Genomic DNA, 27,388 nt, shown 5'->3' with positions numbered 1-27,388 from the left:
AAAAAATATATAATTAGATTTGTTAGATTGAATACTAAATATTTGATATTTATGATTTTTAAAAATAAAAAATAAAAATTGGACCGAGAAGGCGCTACATCCGGCACCAATATTTTTCTCACTCTTTTCAATGTATTTCCTTTTTTGAGTCCTTCCATTTACTACCAATTTATTTCAACTGCAGATCCTATTAATCAATAGTAATTATCAATTCCGTCAAATCAAGACAGATAAATAAATGATATTTTATTAGAAAAAGTTCAAATAAAACGGCATCGTATCTTGCACGTTCTATTCCCTCTCAGGAAACAAAATCAAAACTAGCCGTTATAATGTTGGAAGCAGACTTAAAACAGAAACACTACGCTCTCTATTCTTGTCTCTTCTTCATTAAGCTTCATTCTTCAACCTCTCTACAAACCCTGCAACGACCCAACGTCATGTTTACAGACGGTCTCGACGAGAAAGCTATCGACTGGATCAAGCAGGTTAGTCTGTTTTGATTGATTGATGCCATTGCTCTTCGAATTTCACTAGATTTTACGATTTTGTTGTTTTTTATGATGATTTTTAGGGAAGAGATGCCGATAACCTGGAACATCGTGTTCGATCTCCGTTTTCGGAGAATCGACTCCGTGATCCATACCCGAAGTCCCCTCTGGCCAGCCCTTTTAGCTCTTCACACGTGTTGCCTCCGCTGAAGTTCCACTCTGGATTGCCGACCCCTCATAGCTTGACCACTCCTCCTCTTGGAGACGAGGATGCCGAGAGTGTTGAATCTGTGTCTGGGTCCTCTGGGGAGGAGAGTTTCTTGGAAGGAACGAATGCAGAGGATTTTTATGACTACGAAGAAGAAGAAAATATATGTGTTGAGCGAAGGAAACCTAATTCTAGATTGAACAGAGAGTTGTTGATGGAGGATCTGAAGATTGAGCTGCCGAGGAACGTCAGGAGATACACAGCAGATGGTGAATTGGGGATGCGAAAATTTGCCCTAAAGAATACAATTTCAACAACGACCTCAGAGTGTGGCGGTTCTGCACGAGAGAGAGTTCAACCGCACAACACAATTGTAAGTTTCATGAGGTTCTGGTTTAAATTAGTATTTTAGTTGTGTTCTTATGGTTCTGATGTTTGGAATTGATGATGATTATAGAGTCCTTCCGTCCCTGAAAAGCATGTGCGTAAAGATGTTGAGGATTTGGGGACTCCTAGTGCACCTCCTATCATGGAGTTTGATGAAGAAGAAAATAGTATTGGGGTTGAAGCCGAAATTGATCCAAGTGGAAGTGGGATTCGTGGGTCAGCAGAACCAGAAACTTCTTCTGATGTTGGTCAAGGAGGTTTAGCTGATTGGTCTTCGCAACATACACAATGGACTGACCTTGGTGAAACGTATTGCTATTCCTAGCTGAATTAGTCATAAATTCATTTTTTTAAGTTGTTAACTTCAAGTTTCCATGCACCTGTTCTTTTTTCCAATTTGATTTAAGCCTTGAAAATTCTAACAAGGTTTTCTTGATATTTGTTTCTGCAGCATAAGAAAGACCATGACAGAAGAAAAAGAAGAAAAGATCTCTTACTGGCAAACAAACTCAGTGGACTATAGCACCAGGTGTGATGGTCTGGATTTTAGTATTCTTGACTCTAAATAAAAATGGTTATGCTTTTGTTTATTTCCAGTTCAAACTCTGTCTTTTCACTCATGGATGAACGATAAACTTGTACATAATTATAAAAGAAATAGCAGTCTGAATTTTTATTCACAGAATTTTCCAATTGTGTGGCTGCCCTTTAGCAAATAAGCCCTTGCTATGTGTGCTCAATTATGTTTTCTCTTTGCACCATCAAAGATTCTCATTTTTACGCGCCATTTAACTGGTATTAGCATATTTGAGGTGTGCTATGAAGTTTATATACCATCTCATCTAATGGAATATCAACTTTTATTGCTGTAGCGGTCAACATGCATGGCAAACTCTTGTAGCCTATGATGCATGCATACGCCTATGTCTGCATGCATGGAGTAGATGCTGCACTGAAGCGCCTGAGTTCCTGCGTGATGAATGTCTGGTTCTTCGAAGTGCCTTTGGGTAGGATTTCTTATCCTTGTATGAATGTGATTTTCAACTCAAACTCTAGAATTTTTTTTACAGTTCATCACTTACCATCAACTTTGAATGGGATCTAACCCATGTTCTTTGACATTGGAGGCTACACAAATTTCTGTTGCAACCAAGACGTGTGCAACCAGCGGAAGTTAGGACTAATGAAAATGTTGAACAGATTTTCCCTTTGAAGGTAAAGAAGGTCGTTGGAAAAATTAGGGTCGAAGGTGAGCACTCCCTTTTATGCTAAATCATAAGAATTTAAATATTGGAAGGACAATAATCTTAGTGTTAGTTACTTCTGGAAAATGTATTTTTTTTTTAAAAAAAAGCTTAAGTGTTATTTGTCCTAAGATATCATAAACCATCATGTTGTAATGTCGACTTGCCCTCCTTGAACTCAGTTACTTCATTCGTTTACCATTCCCTTGGTTTGACTTAATATGCTTTATTTTGACATTACATATTCAAATAAAGTTAATTATTGATGATGAGTTTTCTACACCGACTAAAATTGAAATTTACATCATTTAACTCAAATTTGTTTGCTGTATTATTCAGTGAAGAAAATTCGAGTGCTACCAAGACGGAAACTTAAAAGCACATACTCACAGCAGAGTGCAATCTACATTCAAGTGGGCAAAGAGTATATCCGGCATGTTTCGTCACTAGTGAAAACTGGCATGAATACTCTTAGGTTATCTTCATTCTCTGTGGCATCTGAAGGTCTGTCTCCATAGTATCAAATCTTGATCTATACTGGCTCTTACAAAATGGAATCTTTATTACTTCGACCATTACAAGTTGAACTGTCCACTTTCTCTATTGAAACACTGAAGCAAAAACCAATGCTAGAAGGAATTTTATGCCCTAAAGTCAATGTTGATTGTATTTTTGTACTTCATATTGATTATGTGATAGTTATTCATCTAGACATTTTGGACTTGTAATTCTATGCTGTCTCTTGAGACAATTATGATTATCGTGCCGTGTTTTACAGAGCCATTGTCATGCCTATCCCAATTGAAGAGTGCAACTGAAGATACTCAAGTCGAGCCAGGTTCTGCTATCTGTTTGCTCCCTGGAAGTGGAAATTACCATATATTGTAAGTTATCATCTTGCATTTTTGCATACATGCTAGTGCATTGATGGGAAGTTCCAAAAATATTTGCAGTAGGAAACAAACTTTTAAAAGAAGGTAGAAAAGAAAGTTGGCAGGTCTGCAGGTGGAAAAGAATTTAGGTTATAACAGTATTTTTAGATAGTACATGGGAACCACACACACTCACACACAATCTTTATGCTTATATACATTCATTTAGCAAGCATAGTTAAACTACAAACGAGCTCTCAAAGAGATGGTTCTATCCCTGATTTTTTCATACAAGCATTTGGAGAATATCTTATATGTGTGCTTTCAGTTTTCCAGAGAGTGAAGCAGATGCTGTTTTGATAGAAGTTCAAGATTCAATGAAATCAGTGCATGGTCGAGCTACAATTCCAATTTCTTCATTGACTGATAATCCTGTATGTATCCTTCCTTTAGTTATATAGTATTATATGTTTTATGAAGATAAATCCTGTCTTCCTACCATGAATTTTTTATCCAATGTGATTGTCCATACTTTGCAGGGTGACAGAATCAAGTGGTGGCCCTTATACCATGATGACCAAGAATGTATTGGGAAGGTTCAGCTGTCCATTGGGAGTACAATCACATGTGATGAAACTAATAACATAAAGGTTGCAAATTTTTTATGCTTAACTTACCAGAGAACATATTTTCTATGTATTATTACTTCCACTTGGGTTTCAATTTCTTCCAATTTATAGCATTAAAAGTAAGGAAGTTAGGGAAAGTCAAATAGAAATTAGGACTGATTGATTCATTCATGGCCGGTGATGATGCTTTTAGTTGATATCCCCGTTAAAACTTAAAAATACACATACGTAAACACATTACTCTTTACTCTTTATGTACATATCTTTCCAGATTTTCTTATGTAAGTAGTTTCAATATTTCGAGCTTGGATTGGTTCAGCTACATATTTTGTGTCTTGGTGAATATTTGTTTCAAATATTATTGCTTGGATAATTTTATTCCTATTTTAAGAGTCGGGTCTGAGATGGTTCAAACAAGCAAATGAAATTCCAGAATCACTGTATCTCTTATCACAAACACGGTATGATTAGTTTGGAATAATCTTTGGTAAACACATTCTTTCTAAGTTACCTTCCTTCCACTGATCCCTCTTCTCTAACCCGCCCTTGCCCTTCTTGAACTACTCTTTCCTTTTGCATCCATGCATGGGGTGGATGGGAAAGGTGGCATGCTGATATCTGATGCATTTTTATGTAGACTGTCAGTTTATAATTTATATCCAGTGTGTTCACTATTTGTGTTTCACCATGTTGCATAATTAGAGTGGAGCTGTTGTGGAGACTCTAGCATATGATCTGTTGCTCGAGGCTGCAATGCGGGGGCAGCTTTTCCATTCACGAAACTTAAGGTTGCATGGACAATGGAAATGGTTGTTGACTGAATTTGCAGACTATTACGGAGTTTCTGATACATATACCAAGCTGAGGTTATTAGAGAGTATATATATTTTTTCGAATGCATGCTATTCTTTTGCTAAATGGTTGTGTTATCTTCACTCATAATGCTTTTTCTTTTCTTTTCTTTTCTTTTTTATAGATATCTTTCACATGTCATGAACGTGGCAACTCCAACAAAAGACTGCTTAGAGCTTGTCAAAGAACTACTTGTACCTATCTTAAAGGCTAAAAGTGAGAAAAGTCTGACTAGGCAAGAGGTAGGTCTTCCAAAATGCACACATGTGTTCATTTTTTTATAAGAAGTATTGATTTCATAGATTAATGAGCATAATTACAAAATAACAAAGGCATTATAAGATAAATGCCTTGATGACAGTGCACAAACTTAGTCATAGGGTACAAGTACAACTAAGGTTGCAGAACTGATAATGCCTTGACGAAGATTCCTAGCGTACAGCAAAACAAACAAACACCAAACTTTATTGACTCAAGAAGTGTAGACACTTTATTTGCAACAATCCATGTTGTTGATCACTTGTTGCCTACCAGAAATCCAGAGTTCTTCTCACCATAGCAGATTTCCTAGAATATACGTGTAAGGTGATCCAGAGGAGGCATACAAGGTAACCAGCAATCAGCTTTTCTTCTGGATTCCAATTTGTCTGGCAAATTTCCAAGGATTCCCAGAGCCCCCACCCCTTCTAGCTATCATCTTCAGAAATTGTGAAATTCTTCACAGTAAAATAAATTCCATATACAATACAACAACAGACTCTTAAGTCTTAGCTTTGAATACACCAGACTCTTAGCTCAAAAATACTCCAAAACCCAAAACCCCACCCTTCACAATAATAATTACTTCAATGGGTTTCCCTGTCTCAATTCAAAATACTGCATTCTTGAAATCGTAGCGATCCAAATCAAACAAAACAATGAAATCAAGGGAAATTGCATCATGATAGTTACAGTTGATGAAGTATATGTTTTCTTATCATGGGTGTTCTCTGGCTAATGACTCAAGCAATATGTATACAGTGGTAAATCCAGGGTTCTGTTTATTACGGCATCATTATCATTAACTAGCACTTTAATTTGGTGGATTTCATACTATTTGAATTTGGCATTTTTAATATAGTGCTCAATAGATGGAGAGGAACCCTCTGTGAAGGTAAAATGTAAAATAATGTAGTGTTTCTGGCTAGTTTAGCTCAATTTGGGTATGTAGTATTTCTGAAGATGATGAAAATGTGTTTCATTTGGAGAACCATTCTCCACTATCTTTTAAATTATAAGAGAAGAACAAAGTTTTCTTCATTTTCAGAATCCCAGAGCTTCTTTGGGGCCATTATCCAAATTTCAATTTTAGTAAGTATGCTTACCTTCTCTGAGATAGTTTGTCCACTGGAAAGGTTTTCTATCATTTCTGATTGTTGAATTTTGTGATACAAGTATCAAAGTTCTGGAAGATACTCTTTCTGTACAACAACCTTGTTTGGTGCATTTTATAACAAGAAGATGGTTCTTGCTTATAAATCCATACACTGTTTGCTTGGGGGATCACTTTATCATTTGGGGAATTTGTTATTGAATTGGCTCTTGACATACTCTCCCTTTTGCAGAAAAGCATATTGTTGGAATGTGAAACACAAATTGAGAGTCTATTGGCAACTGTTTTTGAGAACTACAAGTCATTGGATGAAAAAACTTCAACTGGGATAGCAGACTTATTTGGTCCAATGCAGGAGATGGTGGCACCTGTTTTAGCTCCTGCTGTTCAAGTATACTGTCTGCTTCATGACATACTATCTCAAGATGCCCAGATTATGCTGAGAAACTATCTGCAGGCAAGTTAATTGCGTTAAGAATGATCCTCATATACTATTTCTTACAGCCTTCCAAAAGCATTTGTACTTTTTTTGTGAGATCAAAAGCATTCGTACTTCTTAGATGCATTAGATGTCAGTTAGACATAGTAGGTGTAGAATTTTCTGAATCCTAGATAAACAAGAATTTGCATTATGCTAGTGTGAAAACTCAGTCAAGCGAGGATCTTCTCTAGTTGTCTGCCCAGTAGAATGCCAAGTCACTTAAGTGTTGGGACATCATTCGTCATTGCTATCCATAAGCTAATAGTGAATTTCGCTGCTTTCTTCTACACTTTTTTTTGATGCTTTATTGACAATAGAAGTCTAAGCCAAAAAGCTATTATTTACAGACAGCTGCAAAGAAGAGGTGTCGGAAGCATATGGTCGAGACCGATGAGTTTGTATCCAGCAACTCTGAAGGTATCATGGATTCAATTACCACCTCAACAGCTTATTTGAAGATGAAGAATCTGTGTTTAAATATTGGCAACGAAATTCAGGCAGACATCAAAATCCACAATCAACACATATTTCCAAGGTACTGGTGTCATATCAACATATTCCTGATGTCAAAAGCTCATGTATGAAGGGTTCAGGTTTGGGAAGTCGCCAAAAATGAATAACAGATTGTAATTGATGAAACCAACTTAGTGCCAATTTGATATTTCTGAGGTACTAAGTACTAACACAATCAGCTTGATACATACAAAATTTCTAAATTTTGTATGTATCAATTCCCATTTTTATTTTCTCCTTTTTAGCAAGTAGTAATTTTCTAACGAAAGTGGTATAGCCTCGTTGGTCGTGTCCCCGGTCTCCCCACTTAACTGTGCGTGCTCGCGCGTGCAGGCGGGAGGGAAGGGGTTCGATTCCAACGGGGAACGAACGCGAGTTTTCTCGTCCACTGGAGTTATATCCCACCTGGGCCTAGGCCCTGACTTAAAGCCCAGACAGTCTAGTGGGGTGGCTGGCTGGGTTAGGGTTTACTCTGGGCCGTCGCGTAGGGCAAAGCCCGCAAGACGTGTCTGTAGGTTCCCTAATAAAAAAAAAAAAGTAGTAATTTTCTTGTCTGGTATGCACATTGTTAAATTGGAATTTACAAAATTTCCGTCTCTGATATGAGCTGACAATGTATTCCTGAAACTTCTTATTTTGATCGTAGCATTTGAAACCTGACATGTATTTTTTTTTTTTTTTGCAGCTCAATTGACTTATCAAATATTGCAGCTGGTGTTTACAGCACTGAGTTGTGTAATAGAGTTAGAGGTTTCCTCTCTGCATGGCCTCCGTCTGGCCCACTGCCCCATGTGATTGAACTTCTGATTGCGACTGCTGACTTTGAGCGGAACCTTGAGCTGTGGAATATCAGGTTCGTGACCTAATCATAATTTCTTTTCTTGAATGTAAGACCTAATCATGATAAATGTCCAGAATGGTCTATATTACGTTCCATTTTCCAAAGTGAAAAGATTTCAATGACCTGTTGTAGACTGAATTCGTTACCAGAAAGCTCATTTTACTCCCCACCATGACATTTTTCTGTTTTCTTCCTGACACACTATTCCATTTATTCCAGTGCAGTGCAGGGTGGTGTTGATTCAAGAAGTTTGTTCCATGACTATGTAATGGTTTGGATCCAGGACATGGAACTCAACTTACTTGAGCTTTGCAAAGCGGAAAAGGTATCCAATAAATCTACGATTATTTGAAGTCTAGAGAAATAAAAGTGACGTGCAAGCAACAGCATTTTGTTTTTCATCATCATGCCATCTTACTAGGAAAAATTTGTACATTTAAGTTCCATTCCACTTATTAAATAGGGGATAATTTAGATTAAAGATGTAAATTGTTTGTAGAATGGACGACTACAATGAACAATCTCACTCTGACTAGGATTTACCTGTTACAGGTGGCATGGGCTGGAGTAATAACAAATCATTCCACCTCTCCTTTCGCTGAGGAAATGTATGATAAAATACTAAATTCCCTCATCGAGTATGAAGTGGTGATCAATCGATGGCCTCAGTACTCGTTGATATTGGAAAATGTGAGTTTTCACTTAATCTGCCCAATTTCCCATGTATGCCAGTTTCTATGTTCATATGTAGACTCTATTCATCCTGTTGTCTTTGTTCATTTTTTGAAGGCTGTTTCCAATGTGGAAAGAGCAATAATTAAAGCACTGGAGAAGCAATATTATGAAATCTTGACTCCTTTAAGAGATAGCATTCCGAAAAGGCTTAATATCCAGGTCCAGAAGCTCACAAGAAGACAGTCAACAACAATGTATTCAGTACCCAATCATGTGAGTGTCCAAATTGCCTCATAAATGGCAAACACAAACACACAGACGATTTGTAATGTAGTCACATATCTAACATTTTCACATTTTCTTTTGGCAGCTAGGAACTTTCATGAATACAATCAAGAGAATTCTTGATGTCTTGCATTGCAGAGTGGAGGACCTCTTGAAGTCTTGGGCATCCTATCTCCCTGTAGCTGGGGATAAGAAGTCACTCTTCGGGGAGCAGATGAATGGGATTACGGTTGTGTTGCGAACAAAATACAAAAACTACTTGCAGGCTACAGTAGAGAAACTTGTCAGCAATGTAAGCTATACTTGCTATCCGGTTACTTTGTATTATTTACTCTTTTGTAGCTTTTTACTAGGAAACAACCTTAAAAGTGATCTATTTTTCTACCCGTTTGTTCATCTGTCGAATCAAGCAGCTGCAATGTGAGATAAAAAACTCAGAAAAATTAAAGAAGACTTAATTTTTTTTCAGATTCAAGATAATCGAAGCACGAGACTTAAACGAATTCTGGAGGATATAAAAGAGGAAGATGGAGAAACTGATGTTCGCGAAAGAATGCAGATGCTTAGTCTACAACTGATCGACTCTATTTCCAACTTACATGAAGTGTTCACTAGTCGGATATTCATTGCAACTTGCCGTGGATTCTGGGATAGGATGGGACAGGTGAATGACTTTACCCAGAAGCCATTTAACTAAAGTTTTCTAAATTCTGATGCAGTTTCATTTTCTTGTTATACTAGATTGTTTTAAAATTTCTCGAGGGAAGGAAGGAAAACCAAGTATGGTATAACGGATCTTATTATGCTCTAGGGGTAAGTAGACTATCTCTTACCTTAACAATAGCTTGTAAGTTATATGTTAATGATTCTATTGATCCTCTACCTATCCACGAACTCGCATAGGCTATTGTTGGATCATACAACATGCATAAAAACGAAATTTCATGCAAGTTTGCTAAAATACATCGCATATATAAACATATATGGAGTGTACCTTGGTGCTCACATAGTAAATGTAGCCCTCACACGAATTTGAGAAAAATAGCCTTCTTGAGAGAGATCTTCTTACGGAGATTGTAACTCCACCATGAGCCCCAAACCCATCTCAACTAACAACTATCATTGGCAGGAAGGTTTGTGGAGTCGGAAATGGGAGGAAAAATACATAATTTAGTATTGAAACCGTCTCGAGCACTTGCCTTCTCGACCTGAACCCTCTTGTGCCAAGCATAGCCTTATGTGTAGTTGAATTACATCATATTTGTTGATAAGAAATTTCTTGTGTTAAACCTTATTAGTCCTGTATTTTTGGCAGATATTAGACGACACCTTTGCATCCCAGATGCAGAGATTGCAAGGAAACTCATTGCAAGACAAAGATGTTGAGCCACCTCGCTCAGTAACCGAAGCTCGTTCTATTCTCTGTAGAGACACATCAAACACTGATACATCTACCTACTTCTACGTATAATAGCAGTCACACTTCATCAAATCTCCAAGCAGAGAAGGTCCACAGTAAGCTAAAACGCCATGAAAGTGTTAATTATATACACATATTTTTGTTGCTATGTATCTACAGCATAAATGTAAAGTGCCAGCCTAAGATTGCATCACCTCCATTTCATTAGTAGGTAAACATAATTTTTTGTATGTAAGAAATTTGCTTCATATCAATAAAAACAATGTATTTGTTAAGGTTTATTATGTTTATTACTTTATATTTAAACAATAAACCCTGGTAGCTTTTTTAAAAGTTTTGTGGCTTTTTTACTGTTTTTTTATTTTTTGAATGATAAATTTGTTCCTAATTTGATAAAAAAATGGGAATATATTGAATTTAGGCTCCGTTTGGTACTCCGTATAGGATAGTATAATATTGCTATCCAATGTATAATTTAATCCTCGTATAAGTTGATGTATAATTTAATCCAATCCAGCGTTTGGAAAAAATCTAATATTAGGCTTGAATAGTATAAGATTTGTGATAATATGTCTGGATTACCCCCAATTAAAGTGAGAGAGAGGGTTTTTTTTGTCATTTGACATGTTATTTCTTATACTAAGTGTTCCGTATAAAATAAAAACGAGTTGGAGGTGTTTTAATATTATACTGCCGGCATTGTATAAGAATCATTTTTGTATAAAGTTATGCTATCAGGAGTATTTTAAAAATCATCCAAACACCCGATAATTTCGTTAAAGGATAATTTTATACTATACGGAGTTTTATCCTCCCACCCAAACGGAGCCTTAAAGTTTAAAATTTAGGATTTAGAATTAGGATAGTGTTTAGGATTTTAGATTTAGAGTTTAAAATTTTAATGCCCTGGGCCTCTACTTCTTGGGCTTCATCATTCGGGTTGCCTCAGGCCCCTCTCTTGGTTTAGAAAAGAGAGTTTTAGACTTTTAGCCTTTAGAGGCTATGGGAAAAGAAAAGGAGAAAACGAAAACAGAGGGGGAAAAAAAGAGAATATAAAAAAGAAAAAGGACAGCAAAGGGAGAAAGGCAAAGCAATTTTAATTCTAATAGTGGGTCTGGATGCGGCTCTTGGGCTGTACTTCAAATCCCCACCTCTTTCTTTTCTGCCGGAGGTTCTTTTCGCATTTGGGCTACTAGCTTTGGGTTGTCCCTCCTTGGGCCTCTTCTGCCTTTTGGTTGGTCAAGGCTAGCCAGCCTAGCTCCCACCCTCAAGCGGCCTGTTTTTGCTCTCCCTTGACCTGCTGGCCCCAAACTTTTTGGGCCTCATCTGATCCAAGGCCTTTTTGGGACTCTTCCTTGGACCGTGTTTGGGCAGCATCTTTGCTAGCTTATAGTCTGTCAAGGCCTGGCCTCCGACGCTATTTCCAGAGATGGCCCCTTGCTCCGGCTTTTGTTTCGTCCAATCGTCCCTCTCTGGTGATCATCTCATGTCGCTGAGTCAATGTTTTGTCTCCTCAAGTCCGGTTGGATCTGAAGACAAGGCTGGCTCCCTCCCCTGGTGGCCCCTTTATGTTCCTGCTCGGCCCGGGTTAGGAGGTCCTGTTGTTCCCCTCGCAGGATCTCCAAGTTGTGTTCCGACTGTTATGGACAGGGCCTTGTCTCTGCCCCCGTGGTTTTGCTTTCTTGCTCGTCTGGACTATTGTTTGTCACTAATAGAGCTTGTTGCTCCTTCTGGCTCTTGGGCCTTGTTTCCCTCTTAGGGCTGTAAAACTTTCTTCTTGTTGGCCCAATAGGGCTTGTTCTTCTCTTGTGTATGCCCCTCTACTTTCATACATTTTACATTTATACATTTTCTTACTTGCTAAAAAAATTTAGAATTTAGAATTCAATTGGACAGCCAGCTCCCATATCCCCATCTGAAGGCAAAATTCATAGCCAACAGAGTTCAGTTCATATGCTGCCGTGGGTGGAAGGAATGGCGCCGGTCAAAGAAAATTCTCAAACATGAAAAATGAAAATTGCAAAAGACTTTGTCAAGTAAGACGGCGCAAAGGAGGGACTCAGCACGATCCCTGGCCAACCAATGGATCTGAATGATAACTCATCGGAACTCTAATCTAGTCAATTGCCATTCAGATTGTTGTCAAAGCATGAAGTCTGCATAAGATCAAGTTCCTTTTCCCTGCTGGATTTTCTGAAGAAGGGATGCAGCCAATTGTAATGTTGCTTGGAGGCGTTTCTGTGGATCTTCTTCTGCTTCTCGTGATCCGGTACTCTGCAGCTGTGAATTCCCTTGAACAGTGGGCTGGATTTCTCTTTGAACAGTTGGAGCCATTGTAGCAGGAACATTTGATGTCTGCTGATGCTGCAACTGCTGCACTTGAACAAACTGAGATGTTGGAGTGTCAAAAGCTACCTGATCATTCTGCATTCCATATCTCTGCATGGTTCGGAATTCGTTGTCAGAGTAATATGCCGTGTGTGTTTGCTTACTATCGTCTCCCGTTGGGACATTGTAATTGCTTCCTGACTGCTTTTGTTGCCCAAGAAGAGATGATGCCAGCTGTGCAATTTGTTCTGGTTGCAGAGCCCCAGCAGGCGTAGATAAAGGAACCAAAGGTCTGGTTTCCTGAAGCGACAACTTTCTATTTCCAAATAATTGAGTACTTGTTCCTCCTGCAAAATGAGTAGAGCTCGTCTCTTGCATACCTCTTGGCATGATTGAGTGATTCTGCCGACCATTTTCAATGGAACTGTTAGGTGCTTGTGATGGCACATTTCTTGTACCAGAATTTGTGTTCTGTATATGGTGAGGAGACCAGTTGGGTCCTAATGCAGAGCTCCGCTGATGAACTCGATAGTCATGCCCATTTTCGCTGTATGAGTCAGACAGATGTCCAACACCATGGGCTGGACTCGAGAAAGACGCAGGTGGAGTTGATGCAGCCATATTCCCAGCAAATGATAAGTCACTTGCCAGTTTACCCGAATCCGGAACAGATGTTATGGATGGGAACGGTCGTGCAGGTATTGTTGAATTTGGAAATGACGTCTCCACATGAAAAGGCAACGAGTTTCTATCCATTATCTCAGTCGGGTGGTGAGGGGGGCCCAAACTGGAACCGGAATGCTCTAACCTTAAAACAACACCTGAAATGCTCAGTTTTCCAGGTACCTTTAGTACTTTCTCAGAGAATTCAGAAGGTGGTACAAGAAACAATGTGGTCTTGTCATCCAACTTAGCAACTGCTGCTCGCTGCTTCTCACCCAGATAATGCATGAATTCGTTATATAATCCAATATCAGGATCACTGTGGGGAACAAAGAAAACCACCCAAGAACTAGCGGCCTGATAGTAATTCTTTGCAAGCATGTCTAGACCGGTCCTTGCACTGCAATCCAAGAATTCAGGCCTGCAGCAGAACACCTGTGTAAAACAGTAAATTTTTTTTCCTTTCCTAATGGAAGATAACATGCTATGAAGAGAATATGAAATGAATGGCATAGAAAAGGCTATACAATTTGAGTTGGGGAATAAATATGACTAGGCTCTACAATTTCATAGAAAGAATATAATCATTACAATTCAGTTGGGCATCCATAATATTCAAGTTCAGGTGAGATCCACACGACTGATTGGAGTGACATCAGATGAGCTAAGCTTGACAAAATTAAGCAACAACTCAAAAAATTTCAATATATCATGTCTCCAAATGGAAAACTTACGTTAAATACAAAATCAGGATCACAGAATTTGGTCAAACGATAGATGATCAACTATTCAACTGTTACTAATCCAGGGGCAAGAACAACATTAAGTCATTGTTTCAGGAATTCAAATTAATTATATGGGTCAATGAATTAATGGAATTGAGCAATTATTTAATACGATAAAAAAGTAACGGATGACTCCATTTCCAGTGAAACATCAATGCATCATGCATGTACTGAGTTTTGCAACTCTTTGAAAATATGATGATGACAGACACAATGGACACGTTGGCATATAGAAATAGAAAATAACATCTTTGTTGTTGCAGTTAGACAGGGAGCAAGAAAAAAGGGTATCAACCATTTGTACTAAAGTTGAGAAAATGGGATCACACTCATTACTGATAGACAAAAGGGCCAAGAGGTAAGCGATGAACTAGCAAAATATTTGGAGCTGGAAAAAAAAAAGGCAGGATAAAGATCTTTTCACATCCATCACAAATCAGAAAAGGAATACTTACAATATGAAGTCCATGACTTTTCCCACTGGAAAGCAGCGAGCACGACAGACGGTAGTTCCTCCCTTTGCTATAGTCCCCTCCCATTTCCACTCCATCAAACCAGGTCGGTCTGATTCAGGAGTTATTCTTTTCCCGTCAACAGGATTTGACAGCAAAGAACCAGAACCTGCCTGGAAACTCTCATATGGCGCTTTCCAGAGATCGTTTGTGTCTTCATGAGGTAGAACTGAATTCAATGGATGGTCAGGCATCTGCTTGTATCCAAAAGGCCTAGCCTCGATGTTCTTGTCAAAGGTCTCACGTCGGGGGAAATCAGAGAATGCCCTCGGCAAACTATGTTTCTTCTGTTCCAAGGAACGATACTCAGGAAGCTCCCCATCGGGAGGAAAGGTGCCAAACTTCAACTTCTTGAATCCACAAAAGTAATCGGTATCTTCTGATACGTCAGGATGATCTTCATAAAATAAACTATTCTGAGGAAATTTGTGAGGAAAACCATGGAAGGTACCATCTCTTTCTCTGGTAGGACTACCATGACGTTCATACATATCTTGTGCTGATCCTTGTTCAAACCTAACGTCTCCAGGCCTCCACTGTTCACCATTCCAAGAAGCTTCTTTCCTATTAAAACCATACACGTCAGAATCTACAGGATCCAAACTTGAGCTAAAACTAGGAGAACCAATGGTGGGATCTCCATGTAAACTCCCACCCTTCCGGTTCCATCGAAAGTTGTCAGAAGATCCTGGGCTACCGTTGGACTTCAAATGCGGGGAAAATTGGACATTCATTGAGCCCCTTCCACTGTTCGATGGGCCGGTTTCACTCCTTGCAAAACAAATATGTACACGAGGATTTTCAAATAATTTCCCTTGGAGTGTTTCTTTAGCTCTACAAGCTGACATTATATTTCCAAACTGAACATATGCATAACCTCGACCTGGGAGAACCGTGATCTTCTCAATCTCACCAAATGGGGAGAAGGCTTTCCTTAAACTCATCTCATCTACTTTTAATAAAGAATGAAAACCTATCCATAACACCTCACTAGGTTCTTCATTTCTATCTCCTGACTTTGATTTGTCAGGGTAAAAGGGATCTGGACTAGAATAGAATGCCCTAGAATCTCTTTGAAAGAAAGGGGATCCTCTTGAGGCAGAATGTTGCTCATCTCTACGTTGCAAGTAATCTTCGCCAGGCAATGTTGTTGATGACTTATCCTGTGATTGAAAATAAGATATGGGATCAACCCTTATTTTAAGCAGTCATATGGTCTTAGTTTATTAGATTGAAAACAAACAAGTTGAATTTAAGGAATCATATCTTAGCATCTAAGTTTCCTTAATCAGATATAGCAGTAGCAGATGAGGATCTGCACCATGGAAAAAGAACTCACGAAGCATAACATCTTTGGCAAATGTAAACAGAAACTTTGACAATTTGTAAGGCACTCTGTAAGGCACTTAAGAAAGTGAACAACAGACCACTGATGGGTGAATAACTCATAAATTTACCATAAGTCTCATCGGATCTATTGGGGCATACAGGATTTAGGATGTTAAGGTTAGTTACTTGGTCATTTAACCCAATACGCTAACTTTATAGTTTGAGACATTTCATATCATTTATACATATTCTAACAATCTCCCTCACGTGTGAGGGCAATCCGACGACCCAACACGTGCATAACAAACGAGGCCCAACACCAAGGCTACTCTTACACACAAATGCCCACACTTGGCGCAACAGTAGATGGGAGTTTAAATTGCGGAAGTTAAGATTTGAACCCAAGACTTCCCACTCCAATACCATGTTAAGATTAGTTACTTTGTCATTCACCTAATAAGTTAACTTGTTGACTTGGGACATTTCACATCATTTATTTAACATACGAAAACAGCAATCCAAAACAAAAAATATATTGGAACAGTCACTTTAATCTAAATTTCTTCCTGCTTATGGATAAACCTAGATAGATGATTCCAAAGCATCACACTGCCCTGTATTTGCAATTCGCTATTATCTCTCACCACAAGAGTGGCATGGAAAAGCATGCAGAAAGAAAAATCACTTATGAAGCCAAGCTAAGAAATCAGAAAATAATACTAACCAGAGAAAAAGTCAAGAATGTCAGCTGAAACAATCCTCCTTACTTAAACTAAGGCAAACACTAAATGACTGGGTATGATTCTGTTCAACACACATCGGCTGATACTTAAAGTGAAAGGGGTGTGATTTTTATTGAACTTTACTAATTCATAAGTTAACTCAATCGTCCAAAGTGTGTCATAATCTGGAAAGCAAAGATAATGCTGAAGGGCCTAAACCAATATCTAACATAGCAAAGTTTAAGTAGTTAAACTTAAGCAACTATTCTGTTCAACACACCCCCTGTCATGACCATGAACATAGTTCTTCCTCCATAATATGGAAACAAAACAATCAGCATCAAATGTAAACAGCAGACAAACATTTCCAAGCAGGAGGCTCACAATGAAGTTCCCATGGTAATATCTACACAGAATTGCAGATACATTGAAGTTAAACTGGCATATGACCGCATAACTAAACTACTAGCCAGGACTCAGGTTCCTACATTTGTGTTTTGAGTTATGAGGATGAATGGCTTTGGTCTCTGGCATGGTGTAATCGCGTTAAAGTTGCTTCATTGCAACCTAGGCATCATAGGTTCAAGCAGTGAAACAGCTTCTTGAATGGGGAAAATGATGTGCATATCTGGCTTTCCCAGACCTCAGAAACTTGTTCAATAAGTGTTGTTTCTTTACCATGAACATGTGAAAGGTTTGAGAGACTCTTTTCCATGGTGATTGGAATAGCAAATTCAAAGTCCCTATCGACTTCATGTAGATAAATGACATTCAGATTGGCAATGCTAAACTGAAGTTCACATGCAAGGAAGAGTTGAATTGAGAAGATCTTGGTATTAAAACAAAACATTTACAAAGAGATCTCTGTCCATACAAGTACTTTTTTGTGAGAACTAACATCAAAAATTGAAATCACAACGGCTTTCATCTAATTAAGAAGAATCTTAAGCTTCACTAATAGGGATTTATCAAATGAAGCTTGTGATTTACCAGGGGATAGTGACATGAAAAGAAAACCATCACTCATGAGTCCCAAACAGTTACTTTTATACAAATTTCCACCACTCAGCATATGTTTGTTATCTATACAGATGACAGAACTTATTTCCCAGATCATAAATCCTTTCCTTTTATTTTTTTAATAATTATAAATCATATTGATAATCTACTTATTTGCCACCAAGAGTTGACAATTGAACTGGGTTTGTTATTACACAGAAGGGGAAGAGCCATGACATTTGTAGAATTTTTTAGCAAGTACGCAGGCACTATTGTACATAAGCGGCATACTTCATTAGTGAAAGAATGATGAATTGATAACTTGGCAACTGAACAAGAGAATCCAACAAATTAACTCGAGCCAATCACTTCACAACCACCATATGTAGACTGAATGTATAAAATATACTCAAGATGGCATTCAGCCAAGGTCTAAGAGCAGCAGCCTTGCTAATTAACTAGTAAGCTTTTCATACATTGTAGCTTCAGCAATATTTTGGTGTGTATAATTGACGGTGCTGAGCTCACAAGACATATAAGCAATTACTCAAACTAAATCTTAGTAAACAGTCTGGAGATTCGCCTCGAACAGTAGAACGCCAACTTTCTTTCTCCATGACTCTTAGTTTAGGCCGAGCTTAGAGAAACACTATGATTATGTGATGTGATGCTTCCAGGAAGTGTTTCTATGAACGTGAAATTATGATTTTATTCGCTTATGGTGTAGATATGATAGGTACTCATTGTGCATTAGGGTGATCAAGTTGCCATTCAGCATATATTTATGTTTTTCAAAGTGTGGAAGTCCTGGGTATGAACATTTTCCAAATGCAGCTGTACATAAGTTAATCCACCAATTCGACAACAAATGGAGCAAGAGAATATAAAACCTTCCACATGAGCTGCCACTGTTAATTGCTCTGTACATAAATGATGCTAACCTTCAAAAACTTTGATACGGGACAGACGAGGTGTTAAAAGAGATGTCAGTTTCCTGTAATCTGATTGTGTTAAAAAAGACTTCACACAAAGTCACGAAATTGGAAAACTGAAATTCATTCTTTGTTGTTTATGATCTTAGCATTTGATTTGAAGTCGTTGTCTCCTTTGACAAGTGAATTGCAAATAGAATTCAATATTAATTTTTTGTATGTTTTGAACTGTTATCACAGGTGCAATTGAATTATTGAGCATGGAGCACTCAATTCCTTTAACTCTTAAGGTCTTTTGATACCTTAAATCACTGAATTCTTATATTTTTCAGGTTTTTTCCATTTGAAAGTAAGGTGGGAATCAGTCATAAGAAGAAATTCAACATTATGGAAAATTCAAAGCATTAGCTTCTGTCAATGAAAGACTCATAAGATTCAATCGAGAATGCAGAGCAAGGCTTGTTATGATGCTGGATGGCAACTGAATGATTGATAAGATGGGATTCAAACCTATCATTCTCTAAAACACACAGTGAAGCAATTCATTCAACTGTTGGCACGAAATATAGCTTGGTGCAAGGCTGCAAGCCATATTTCTCTTGCCCTTGTTTCTTCTCATTATTGTCTGCCATTTTATTTCTTTCTTTATAAAGCATATCAGCCTGCATTATTACTTTCAGGGCTTTTGCATATGTTCATAAATTCTTGAGTCAGGGAATGCATTCAAGAAATGAATTGAATTCAACTGGAACACAAATTTTATACACATTAACAAACTGTAGCAACAAATAAGGATTCTATTATGTAAACAGAAAAAGAACACAAGACTAACCGACTTTGCAAACTCAACCCTAAGCGGATTGCCCGCAAGCGGGACTCCATTGAGCGCCCTCATCGCAGCAATGCCTTCCTCCTCTCTCTGAAAATTAATAAAAGCATAGCTTCGACCTGGCAGGAATGCTACACTGTCGAGCTCGCCGAAGCGCAAAAAGTAACGAGTCAAATCACTCTCCACAATATTTTGAGCGAGATTCCCCACAAACAGGTGCCTCGACGGCGGATTGCTGCTTCCGAGAGACTTCTCCTGCGGCGACGCCTGGTGGTTTCTTCGGGACCGTTCCCTGCTTCCTCCCCTTGCTCGACTAGTCTACAACCAGAGAAACGTAAACACGTCCAATCAATCAAACATGAGATGTGCTTTGTAGTGTCAAGTGAATTGCGGTAGAGAACTCACCATGTCGATTGAGAGAAAGACTACGAATCTTTCTGGTTGATTATGATAGAGAGGATGAGATAAGAGATTGAGTGTCAAGAGGAGATGAGAATTCCCGAGTGATTGTGTACAACAGCGATTGTGCTTAGGAGTTTTTTTCTTTTGCTTTTGCAGGGTCCGGACTTCGGAGATTTTAAGGCCTTTTTAATACTCTTCAAAATTCAAATCTATATTAAATAAATAAATAAATAAATATATATATATATATATATATATTTATGCGAAGAAAATAAAAATATGTATTAATTACATTAGTATTTATATTTTTTTTTTATATTTGCTAATATATAATTGTAGGGTTTTTTTTTTCTTTCTTTTTAATGATTGGGAAATATGCCATCACTATCCAGCAACGGGATCCTTGAGTTATGCGACAGGTAAATATAAAGTATTTTTTGAGTGTGCACGGAATAAGTCATGAATCTAAATAATGACCCACAAACCTTTCGAGTGTGCATCGAATAAATCCATGAACCCAAACGATAACTTGCAAATTACTCGCGTCACGTAAACATATGATAATTTCATGTACGATTCAATTATAACTTATTTTGTCTATTTTTATTCCACAAAAAAAAAATGATACAAGCGTAACAAAATGACTTAGAATCATCATCTTTGGATCGACACACAAGGTAATAACTTGTCAAACATTGTTAAGAAAGCTTGAAGTCCGTTGAAACCACAAACACAAGGTGATATCATCAACTCTAAAATCATCAGCTTTGAAGTCCGCTGGATTATGTGCAGAGTCAGAATAAGCGTGACCCCTATCTATACATATTTTCTTCGAATTTAACAGTTCATAGTCTCTTGTTTTTGAACTGTAATGTCACAGTATATGCTAAATTCATGTATAAGTTCATGCAAGAACCCTTAAACTAGGAGCTAATTCATATAATGATCTTATCTGACTATATTGGTAATGTATATAGTCAACAGCAGGCACTTGTATATAGGCATAGTAGTATTGATTACCAAAAAAGACATGAACCTGATAAGTTACATAAGTATATGACAGACTACTAAAGAAACTCAAAAAAGGCAAGAAAGAACTTCAGGGAGGAAAGAACGAACAAGTATAAAAGGTTTATTATATTCACCCAAAACGGTGGCTGGTGGCAGTGGTGATGGGATCAACTCTCAATCACCGCCACAACCACCGCAGCCACCACCATCCCCACCCCCACACTCGCAGCCGCCACCGCAGCAAGTGATGGTGACCTCGTTTTTGTTTTTCTCATCCTCCTTTTTTTGGGGGTCATTTTCCCCAGGCTTCTCAGTTGCACCATCTACACAAGCTAATATAATCATCGAAATAATCGCGACCCCCACAAGGATCTGGCAAAGTAGCAGAATCCCACCTGAGAGAATGTAAACACCCTCCTCCTCTACAATTTCGAGGATTCTAGCCATCAATTGGGTTCCTTTTGTTGTCAACAATGGATGCATACTCTCAGTGATTATATATATAGGTGTTAGTAAGAGAGATACTCTTATTTCTTTCACCTGGTCATAAAAATACTTGATTTCAAAGAAAACTAAAGCCGAAGCTTCTCTGTAACTGCAGATATTTCTTTTTTATTTGGCAGGACGGCAGCACGTTGGGGTCTAAGTTTCATGATGTCGTCTTCTGCTGCGTCCTTATGCTAAGTCGACATAATGTCCGGTCCGAGCTTCCCTATTCGGACAATATCTGTGGCAGAATAAATCTAGTTTCCAGGAACTTAAGGGTGGATATACTTCTTTTATGCTTAATTTGACCAGTCCTAACGCGTTAATCCACATCAGTGCTTAATCCACCGGTAATTGATAACAAACAATAAATCATTATCATACGCTGCTAAATCTCATGGATTTAATAGAGAAGTTGCATGGAGAATTTACGAGAATATCTACTAGACTACTACCAACTTCCATCTTCATGAAGGTTTCAGGGCTGATATGTGTTGTTCTCAGTTCTTTAAGGCAGAGTTTGTGCTTATATGTAAAGAGAAAAAACTCGCAGCTAAACCTTGACCAGATAAAACTATTACTAAATGTTGACAGATGACAACTGAGTAGACCTAAAAGAAGGATGCAAGAACAACTTAGTATGGTTATCCTATATAGAGCTGAACCCGAATCCATGTTTTTTAACACTAAGAAGTAGCCAAAGCCAATCATAATAAAAGAAAGTTATAAACAGAGAGAGGCGATAAGGAGATTGAAAAGTCGAAGAAAACTCTTTATTGAGTGAAAAGAATGTATTCGAGTCTTATATTTGACATTACTAATTGTCCTACCTTGAAAATTTCAGTATAAAGAGCCTATTCCAGCCATCTTTCAAGTAGCAAAAATGCAGTGATATCAAAATTCTGTAGAATGAGCTAAACAACGAGATTTGGAAGTTGGAACTGTTAAATTGAAATAGCAGTACTGAGAAGATATATAAACTAAAATCATATAAAGTCGAGTGGAATTGCAATATAGACCTTGAGCCCCAGAACCACCTCATAGAATCTGTCAATTTGAGCATCTTAGTAGAACCATCTGGCTAAATCTGCCACTCTCAATCGACTCAGAGGGAGGTTTAGACCAGAACCACTTCTTCTGTACATGGAACAGTGCTTACGCTTCAGCTATCTACCACAGTGATCCATTCTCTTCATCCACTTGGTTTGCCGGGTTCATGTTCTGCAAAAATCACAACATAGCGTCAAACGTGCAAACTGTGGAGAAATGTCAAGTTGAGATGCCATCAATGATCAATCTACTTGGCAAAATATCTATGCCGTCAAATCTTAGGTCAGACAAATACAACAGAACCCTCAAGCAGATTAAGAAATTATCACAAAGACAGTTTATAATATCATGCCCAGATGGAAAATTTTGAAATCAGAAAGCAATATACAACTGAACCAATTCGTATAGATAATCAAAAAACAACATATTATGAAAACATAAGACTAAATCTCTAAAAGCCATTGGGGCTCCCATTTGACCATTTGATTCAGAAGGGAGAGTAACCTACCTAATGAAGTGGGGTCTATATGTACAAAGAAACTTGCAGCAACTATCAGGTAGCAAAAAATGAGCATTAATCCCTTGAAGTAATTAGAGGTCCCCTCCTGCAATTTCAGCATCCTACATTCGTCAAAAACCCAAGGTGTGACATTTAAATGCTCTGTAAGCTAAGAAGAAATTATAGTTCAACTTCAATAAATGAGGAGAGACAAATATTCTCAATCTCATCCATCAATTATAATGTTAACAAGGTGATCGCAGGTTCTCCGAATTCAAGTCATCAACAGCTAAATAATTTTCGAAAAATCAATACTATTGATGAGTAATAGAAATTGTTGCATTATTTTCCCATCCATTGATGGCAACCAAGAAAGCACGGAATACATATCACAATCGAATAGAGTACCTGGAGCATGAAGGCTACTACTAGAACAGTAATGAAAAGTGTGGCCGTTTCAAAAAGTTGAAAATTTAGGTCCATAGGATGCCCTGTGATCCACCCAACGACCACGCAAAAGGGGACCTGCAGTTGAAATTACGCTTTAAATAACAGATAATATTTGAAGAGGAAAAAAGTTAATATGCCACAGGATTGCATTTATTTCAAGCTTTATTATGACCAACCAAAGTTCACAATAGAGGGAATTCTAATCGGCAGCCTCAAAACTATATAGAAAGCACAAGTCTAGATCTTTTCAGTTACTTTAGTCCTTGGTTCTTTATTAGATGCTAAAATACATAAAATAAAAAGAAATATTCTCCATATCCATACCCACAAGCTTCAAATTGAAATAAAATCATGGCAACCGACTAGAGAACATCATATTAAATTACACGTAATTTTGATATCTGGATACCAAAATGTATGCATAATGGTCAATGAGGTGCATGTATTTACATAAAATTTAGTACCTACCCCAAACATAGATATCTGTGTTGATGAACCTATTGCCACACCCAAAGATATGTCCTACACAAGAAATTGAGTAAATATGTGATTAGTGATGGGGAGGGTGTCCTAAAATAGCTCAAAAAAGAAAGATAAGATAACTAAGACAATAAGGTTTTGATATGACACCAATGGGACATGTACTCACTAGCTTGTCTTTCATAGCAAAAACAATTGCACTCGCATGCTCTGCTGCGTTGCCAACAATAGGGAGCAGAATAACACTAATGAATGCCACTGGCATCTTCAGAGAAACAGAAGCTCCCTGGAAAGAAAATAAGGTTTACCTTAAGAATAGTTTAAACAAGCATAAAGCAAATAAACTTCCTTCCAGCGCATAATACTTTCACATCTTTCAACATGAGGACAATCACATTACAAAGAAGATGCAAAATATTAAGGAAATCTGGCCAGATATTAAATGGCTATATAAATGCAAATTGTCATAGAAATTTTATTCTTCATTGCTACCAACCACAAATGTTGAAGAAGAAAACAATGGAATTTTCTCTTCATTTTATAGCCCAGTCAATGTCTGGCTAAAATATGTGTGGAAAATAATCAACTAACCAGAAAAATATTGAATATAATAACAGGAGAAACTTACCTCAATGGCATCAACTAGGTACTCTGAGAGGACCGAAATCCATGAAGTAATAAGGGAGAGCCATATTATTGATTCCCATTTCGAGATCTCAGGATCCTCTTCATCATCTGTATTTATTTGACTTGGACTCTGATTTCAAGCCAATTATTAATAAGTAACAAAGAGCAGTGTTTCAGAAGTTTTTACATAAAGGACCAATAAAAAAGCTTTTAAAGATTAAGAGGATTGAGGTGGGGAGGGGGAGTTGAAGGGGTTAGAGCATAAAATACAACTTGTAGCTTACTGACATGAGGTTGATCGACATTCCACTATATCAAATTCATTAAGGTTTTAATTTTTGTACAACTTATCTACAAATGGAAATTACAAGCAAAATTGCCCTCCAGAATGCAAGTATTAATATTCTGTCAGTCTATATCACAAATAGGAAAGAATATATGTCGATTTAACTAATGAATGTCAAAAACATGTTACTCTGACTTTAATATACATATAAGTCTTACGCCAAAATCAGAAATGCAAAATGTCGTATTGTCTTAAAAGTGGAATAACTTGTATTTTATAGAACAGTTTTATGGTCAAAAAAATCGAATTCCATAGCTGTTGAAGAATGACAATACATGATACCGACCAACATTCGTATATCATATTCGAACTTAGAAATCAAAATCACACATAATAACTTCTTTAATTTAATCTGTGAAATATACAAGATTCTAACCTCATCAACTGAAACATATAGCTTGTCCTGTTTTTTCAGCTGGAAATGTAGAAAGGCTGCATAGGCCACAAGCATGACACAGCTACTAAACCTAGAAAGAGCCAACTCAGACTTCCCAAAATGCACTTCTGTGTGTGTAGCATGGAGGACAGCAGGAAACAAAAGGCCCATGACTGCCATCAAGAGCAATCCAGAGTTCACTCCAGCAGATGCCTATGAACAAGATTAGAAAAAATTGAACCTTATTCTTTTTCTCAATAAAATATGATACATATTAGAGAGAATAAACAACTAAGCACCATTCCTCGGCTAAGTTAAACAACCCCCAATCCTTAAAAAGGGGGGCAAGTGTACCTTATTAAACACTTGTTCCCTCTTTCTAACTACAAGTCCACCACAGAAGAATGCACATCCAAGAACTAGCAGCATATTGGACAAAATTGACCCAAGTAACGACTGCTGAACAACACGCATCATGCCATTTCTTAATGCTAAAATTGATATTATCAATTCTGTTGCATTTCCAAAAGTAGCATTCAAAAGACCTCCAACTGCCAAGTTTGAAATGAATTACATGTCAAAGAGCAAACATAGTTGAGGTAACTGATGGATTAAAAGCAAAGGAGAAAGAAGTTGAATTAGCAAATTCGACTCTTATTATTATTACAAAAACAGCAATTGAATAGAGGTTAGCAATGCTAAAGATGAAAAATACCTGTTGGTCCAGTAAAAAAAGCAAGCTGCCTGCATAAAAAAAAATCACAAAATATTAGGTACTCAGCAATATACACAATAACAATATTTCCAGATTTTCAGTTCATCTAAGCTTCATATGCTATATCCTGGAATAAATCCCATTGGTGTAAAAATTTTCAGTTCTTTCCCTTTATATCCTCGGGAAGTTTGTTCTTTGTTTAGACATTCTGGGTAAGGAGAATGTTCAGTAGAAAAGCAATATGTTCCCCTGAACTAGAGCACTTTCCCCATGTTCAAACTATCTATGTATTGAAGGTACAAATTGCAAGAAACCTTACTCTGTAGTAAAGCCCAGACGCTCAGCCATAGGTATGATGCCTAATAAGCTCAACACAAAGACCCAACCCTAAAATGTACTCAAGAAAAGTAAAACAAAATCAGTTTATTATCATCCATTCAACGATAATACAAAAGTTGAGATCACACCACTCACATGATTACCAATGAATTTATCCACCAAGATTGCTAGAGGTCCGAAAGGAATAAGTAAGTTGAGTTTGGTTGAGAATATTACAATCTTTATGCTATCTAATACACTATTCTTTCTGATGTAAGCGGCGAGACCATCTTGAGAATCAATGGCATTCACTTTATCTTGTTGATGTCTGGCAATTGATTCAGGACTATCAAGACTCTCATCCTGAAACTCCAGAACTGCCCTTTCCTCTAGTGGTGCTATCTGTTCAACAATAAGCCTTCCATCAATAATATATCATCATTTTCAAATTGAATAAATAAATAACCTAGACACACACAAAATGGTGAAACTGGATAAGATTTCAAATTCCATTATTATGAGAAAAATAATAATGAAAAAATGGACGAATAGACCTCAGCATGGGAATGGATTCGAACAATCGGATTGTTATGGTTCTCCATTGTTTGATTTCAATAAGCCACAGAGACAATTCCATCTCCACGTACGGACATCACTGCTCCCAGACCCAGTTTCTCCACAATCAAACTATATGCATAAGAGTCCAAATCTCCCATATTATAGGAAAAATGAGAGAGACAGACGTACCAATGTATTTATTAAGCTATGGAAAACTTGTCCCAGAACATGACTTCCAAGAAGGAAATTTCCCAGTAATTTCACAAGCCACCTTGGTTCATGTTGGGTGGTTTTAAAGTCAATATCTTTTGTATCCTCTACGTCAACAAACAAGAAAGATTATTGTCAAGATTTTACGGTAAAATCCTACTATGATTGCGAAATGAGAAGAATGATGGGAAAGCAACAGAAAGAAAAGGAGAAAGCATTATTGAGTAATTTAAGCAAACAACTGGTATGCATTGTTCAGAGAAAAATCATAGACCCATCAAAGAGAAAAACAAGGGGTTTTTATCAATAGACACTCTATTGCGGCACCATTCTCGCCACGTCTTTGATTCTTTGTAGCGAAGAGAGATACTCCTGGACAATCTCTCATATCCGTGTCAACGGTGCTTAACCGCCTTCCATATGAAGCCACATTTTTTTACCGTTAATCTGAGGCTCCTGGCGCAATCCTTAAAAGTGACCGTTGGATTGGT

General features: G+C 37.6%; 3 protein-coding genes across 7 annotated transcripts; 1 reads left to right on the top strand and 2 right to left on the bottom strand.

Annotated features, from left to right (window-relative positions):
* The first annotated feature begins 317 nt into the window (after nucleotides 1–317).
* On the top strand, nucleotides 318–10,567 carry LOC119999656. Of its 2 annotated transcripts, none has more exons than XM_038847352.1 (22): nucleotides 318–488; nucleotides 575–1,072; nucleotides 1,157–1,395; nucleotides 1,538–1,615; nucleotides 1,959–2,093; nucleotides 2,214–2,335; nucleotides 2,670–2,834; nucleotides 3,109–3,214; nucleotides 3,531–3,636; nucleotides 3,742–3,852; nucleotides 4,534–4,697; nucleotides 4,808–4,925; nucleotides 6,288–6,512; nucleotides 6,884–7,071; nucleotides 7,735–7,902; nucleotides 8,110–8,215; nucleotides 8,443–8,580; nucleotides 8,680–8,838; nucleotides 8,936–9,142; nucleotides 9,320–9,514; nucleotides 9,592–9,663; nucleotides 10,193–10,567. In XM_038847352.1, exons 1-22 carry the CDS (start codon nucleotides 333–335, stop codon nucleotides 10,319–10,321), a joined length of 3,585 nt encoding a protein of 1,194 aa, XP_038703280.1. In that variant the 5' UTR covers nucleotides 318–332; the 3' UTR covers nucleotides 10,322–10,567. The 2 variants fall into 2 exon arrangements, with proteins under 2 accessions (XP_038703280.1, XP_038703279.1); XM_038847351.1 differs by having other exon boundaries at nucleotides 10,166–10,566.
* Nucleotides 10,568–12,171: 1,604 nt separating this feature from the next.
* Nucleotides 12,172–19,934, bottom strand: LOC119999552 (flowering time control protein FPA-like). The gene is made up of 4 exons (XM_038847172.1): nucleotides 19,775–19,934; nucleotides 19,373–19,687; nucleotides 14,502–15,721; nucleotides 12,172–13,682 (listed from the first exon to the last, which is right to left on the bottom strand). The coding sequence occupies exons 1-4, from the start codon at nucleotides 19,775–19,777 to the stop codon at nucleotides 12,437–12,439; spliced, it is 2,784 nt and encodes a 927-aa protein (XP_038703100.1). The 5' UTR covers nucleotides 19,778–19,934; the 3' UTR covers nucleotides 12,172–12,436.
* Nucleotides 19,935–22,017: 2,083 nt separating this feature from the next.
* Nucleotides 22,018–27,360, bottom strand: LOC119999378 (vacuolar cation/proton exchanger 3-like). 4 transcript variants are annotated; one of them, XM_038846895.1, is made up of 13 exons: nucleotides 26,877–27,360; nucleotides 26,684–26,816; nucleotides 26,286–26,531; nucleotides 26,131–26,198; nucleotides 25,812–25,840; nucleotides 25,451–25,647; nucleotides 25,097–25,309; nucleotides 24,376–24,504; nucleotides 23,917–24,033; nucleotides 23,736–23,789; nucleotides 23,226–23,342; nucleotides 22,827–22,923; nucleotides 22,018–22,489 (listed from the first exon to the last, which is right to left on the bottom strand). In XM_038846895.1, the coding sequence occupies exons 2-13, from the start codon at nucleotides 26,729–26,731 to the stop codon at nucleotides 22,461–22,463; spliced, it is 1,344 nt and encodes a 447-aa protein (XP_038702823.1). In that variant the 5' UTR covers nucleotides 26,732–26,816; nucleotides 26,877–27,360; the 3' UTR covers nucleotides 22,018–22,460. The 4 variants fall into 4 exon arrangements, 3 of the variants coding, with proteins under 3 accessions (XP_038702823.1, XP_038702824.1, XP_038702822.1); XM_038846896.1 differs by having other exon boundaries at nucleotides 26,684–26,784; XR_005468400.1 differs by lacking the exon at nucleotides 26,877–27,360 and having other exon boundaries at nucleotides 22,827–22,939; nucleotides 26,684–26,869.
* Nucleotides 27,361–27,388: the final 28 nt, after the last annotated feature.

Source organism: Tripterygium wilfordii, chromosome 6 (assembly GCF_013401445.1).
Source record: "Tripterygium wilfordii isolate XIE 37 chromosome 6, ASM1340144v1, whole genome shotgun sequence".
NCBI lineage: Eukaryota > Viridiplantae > Streptophyta > Magnoliopsida > Celastrales > Celastraceae > Tripterygium > Tripterygium wilfordii.
The sequence above is the reverse complement of the archived record's forward strand: the minus strand, read 5'-3'. Positions and strand labels throughout refer to the sequence as shown.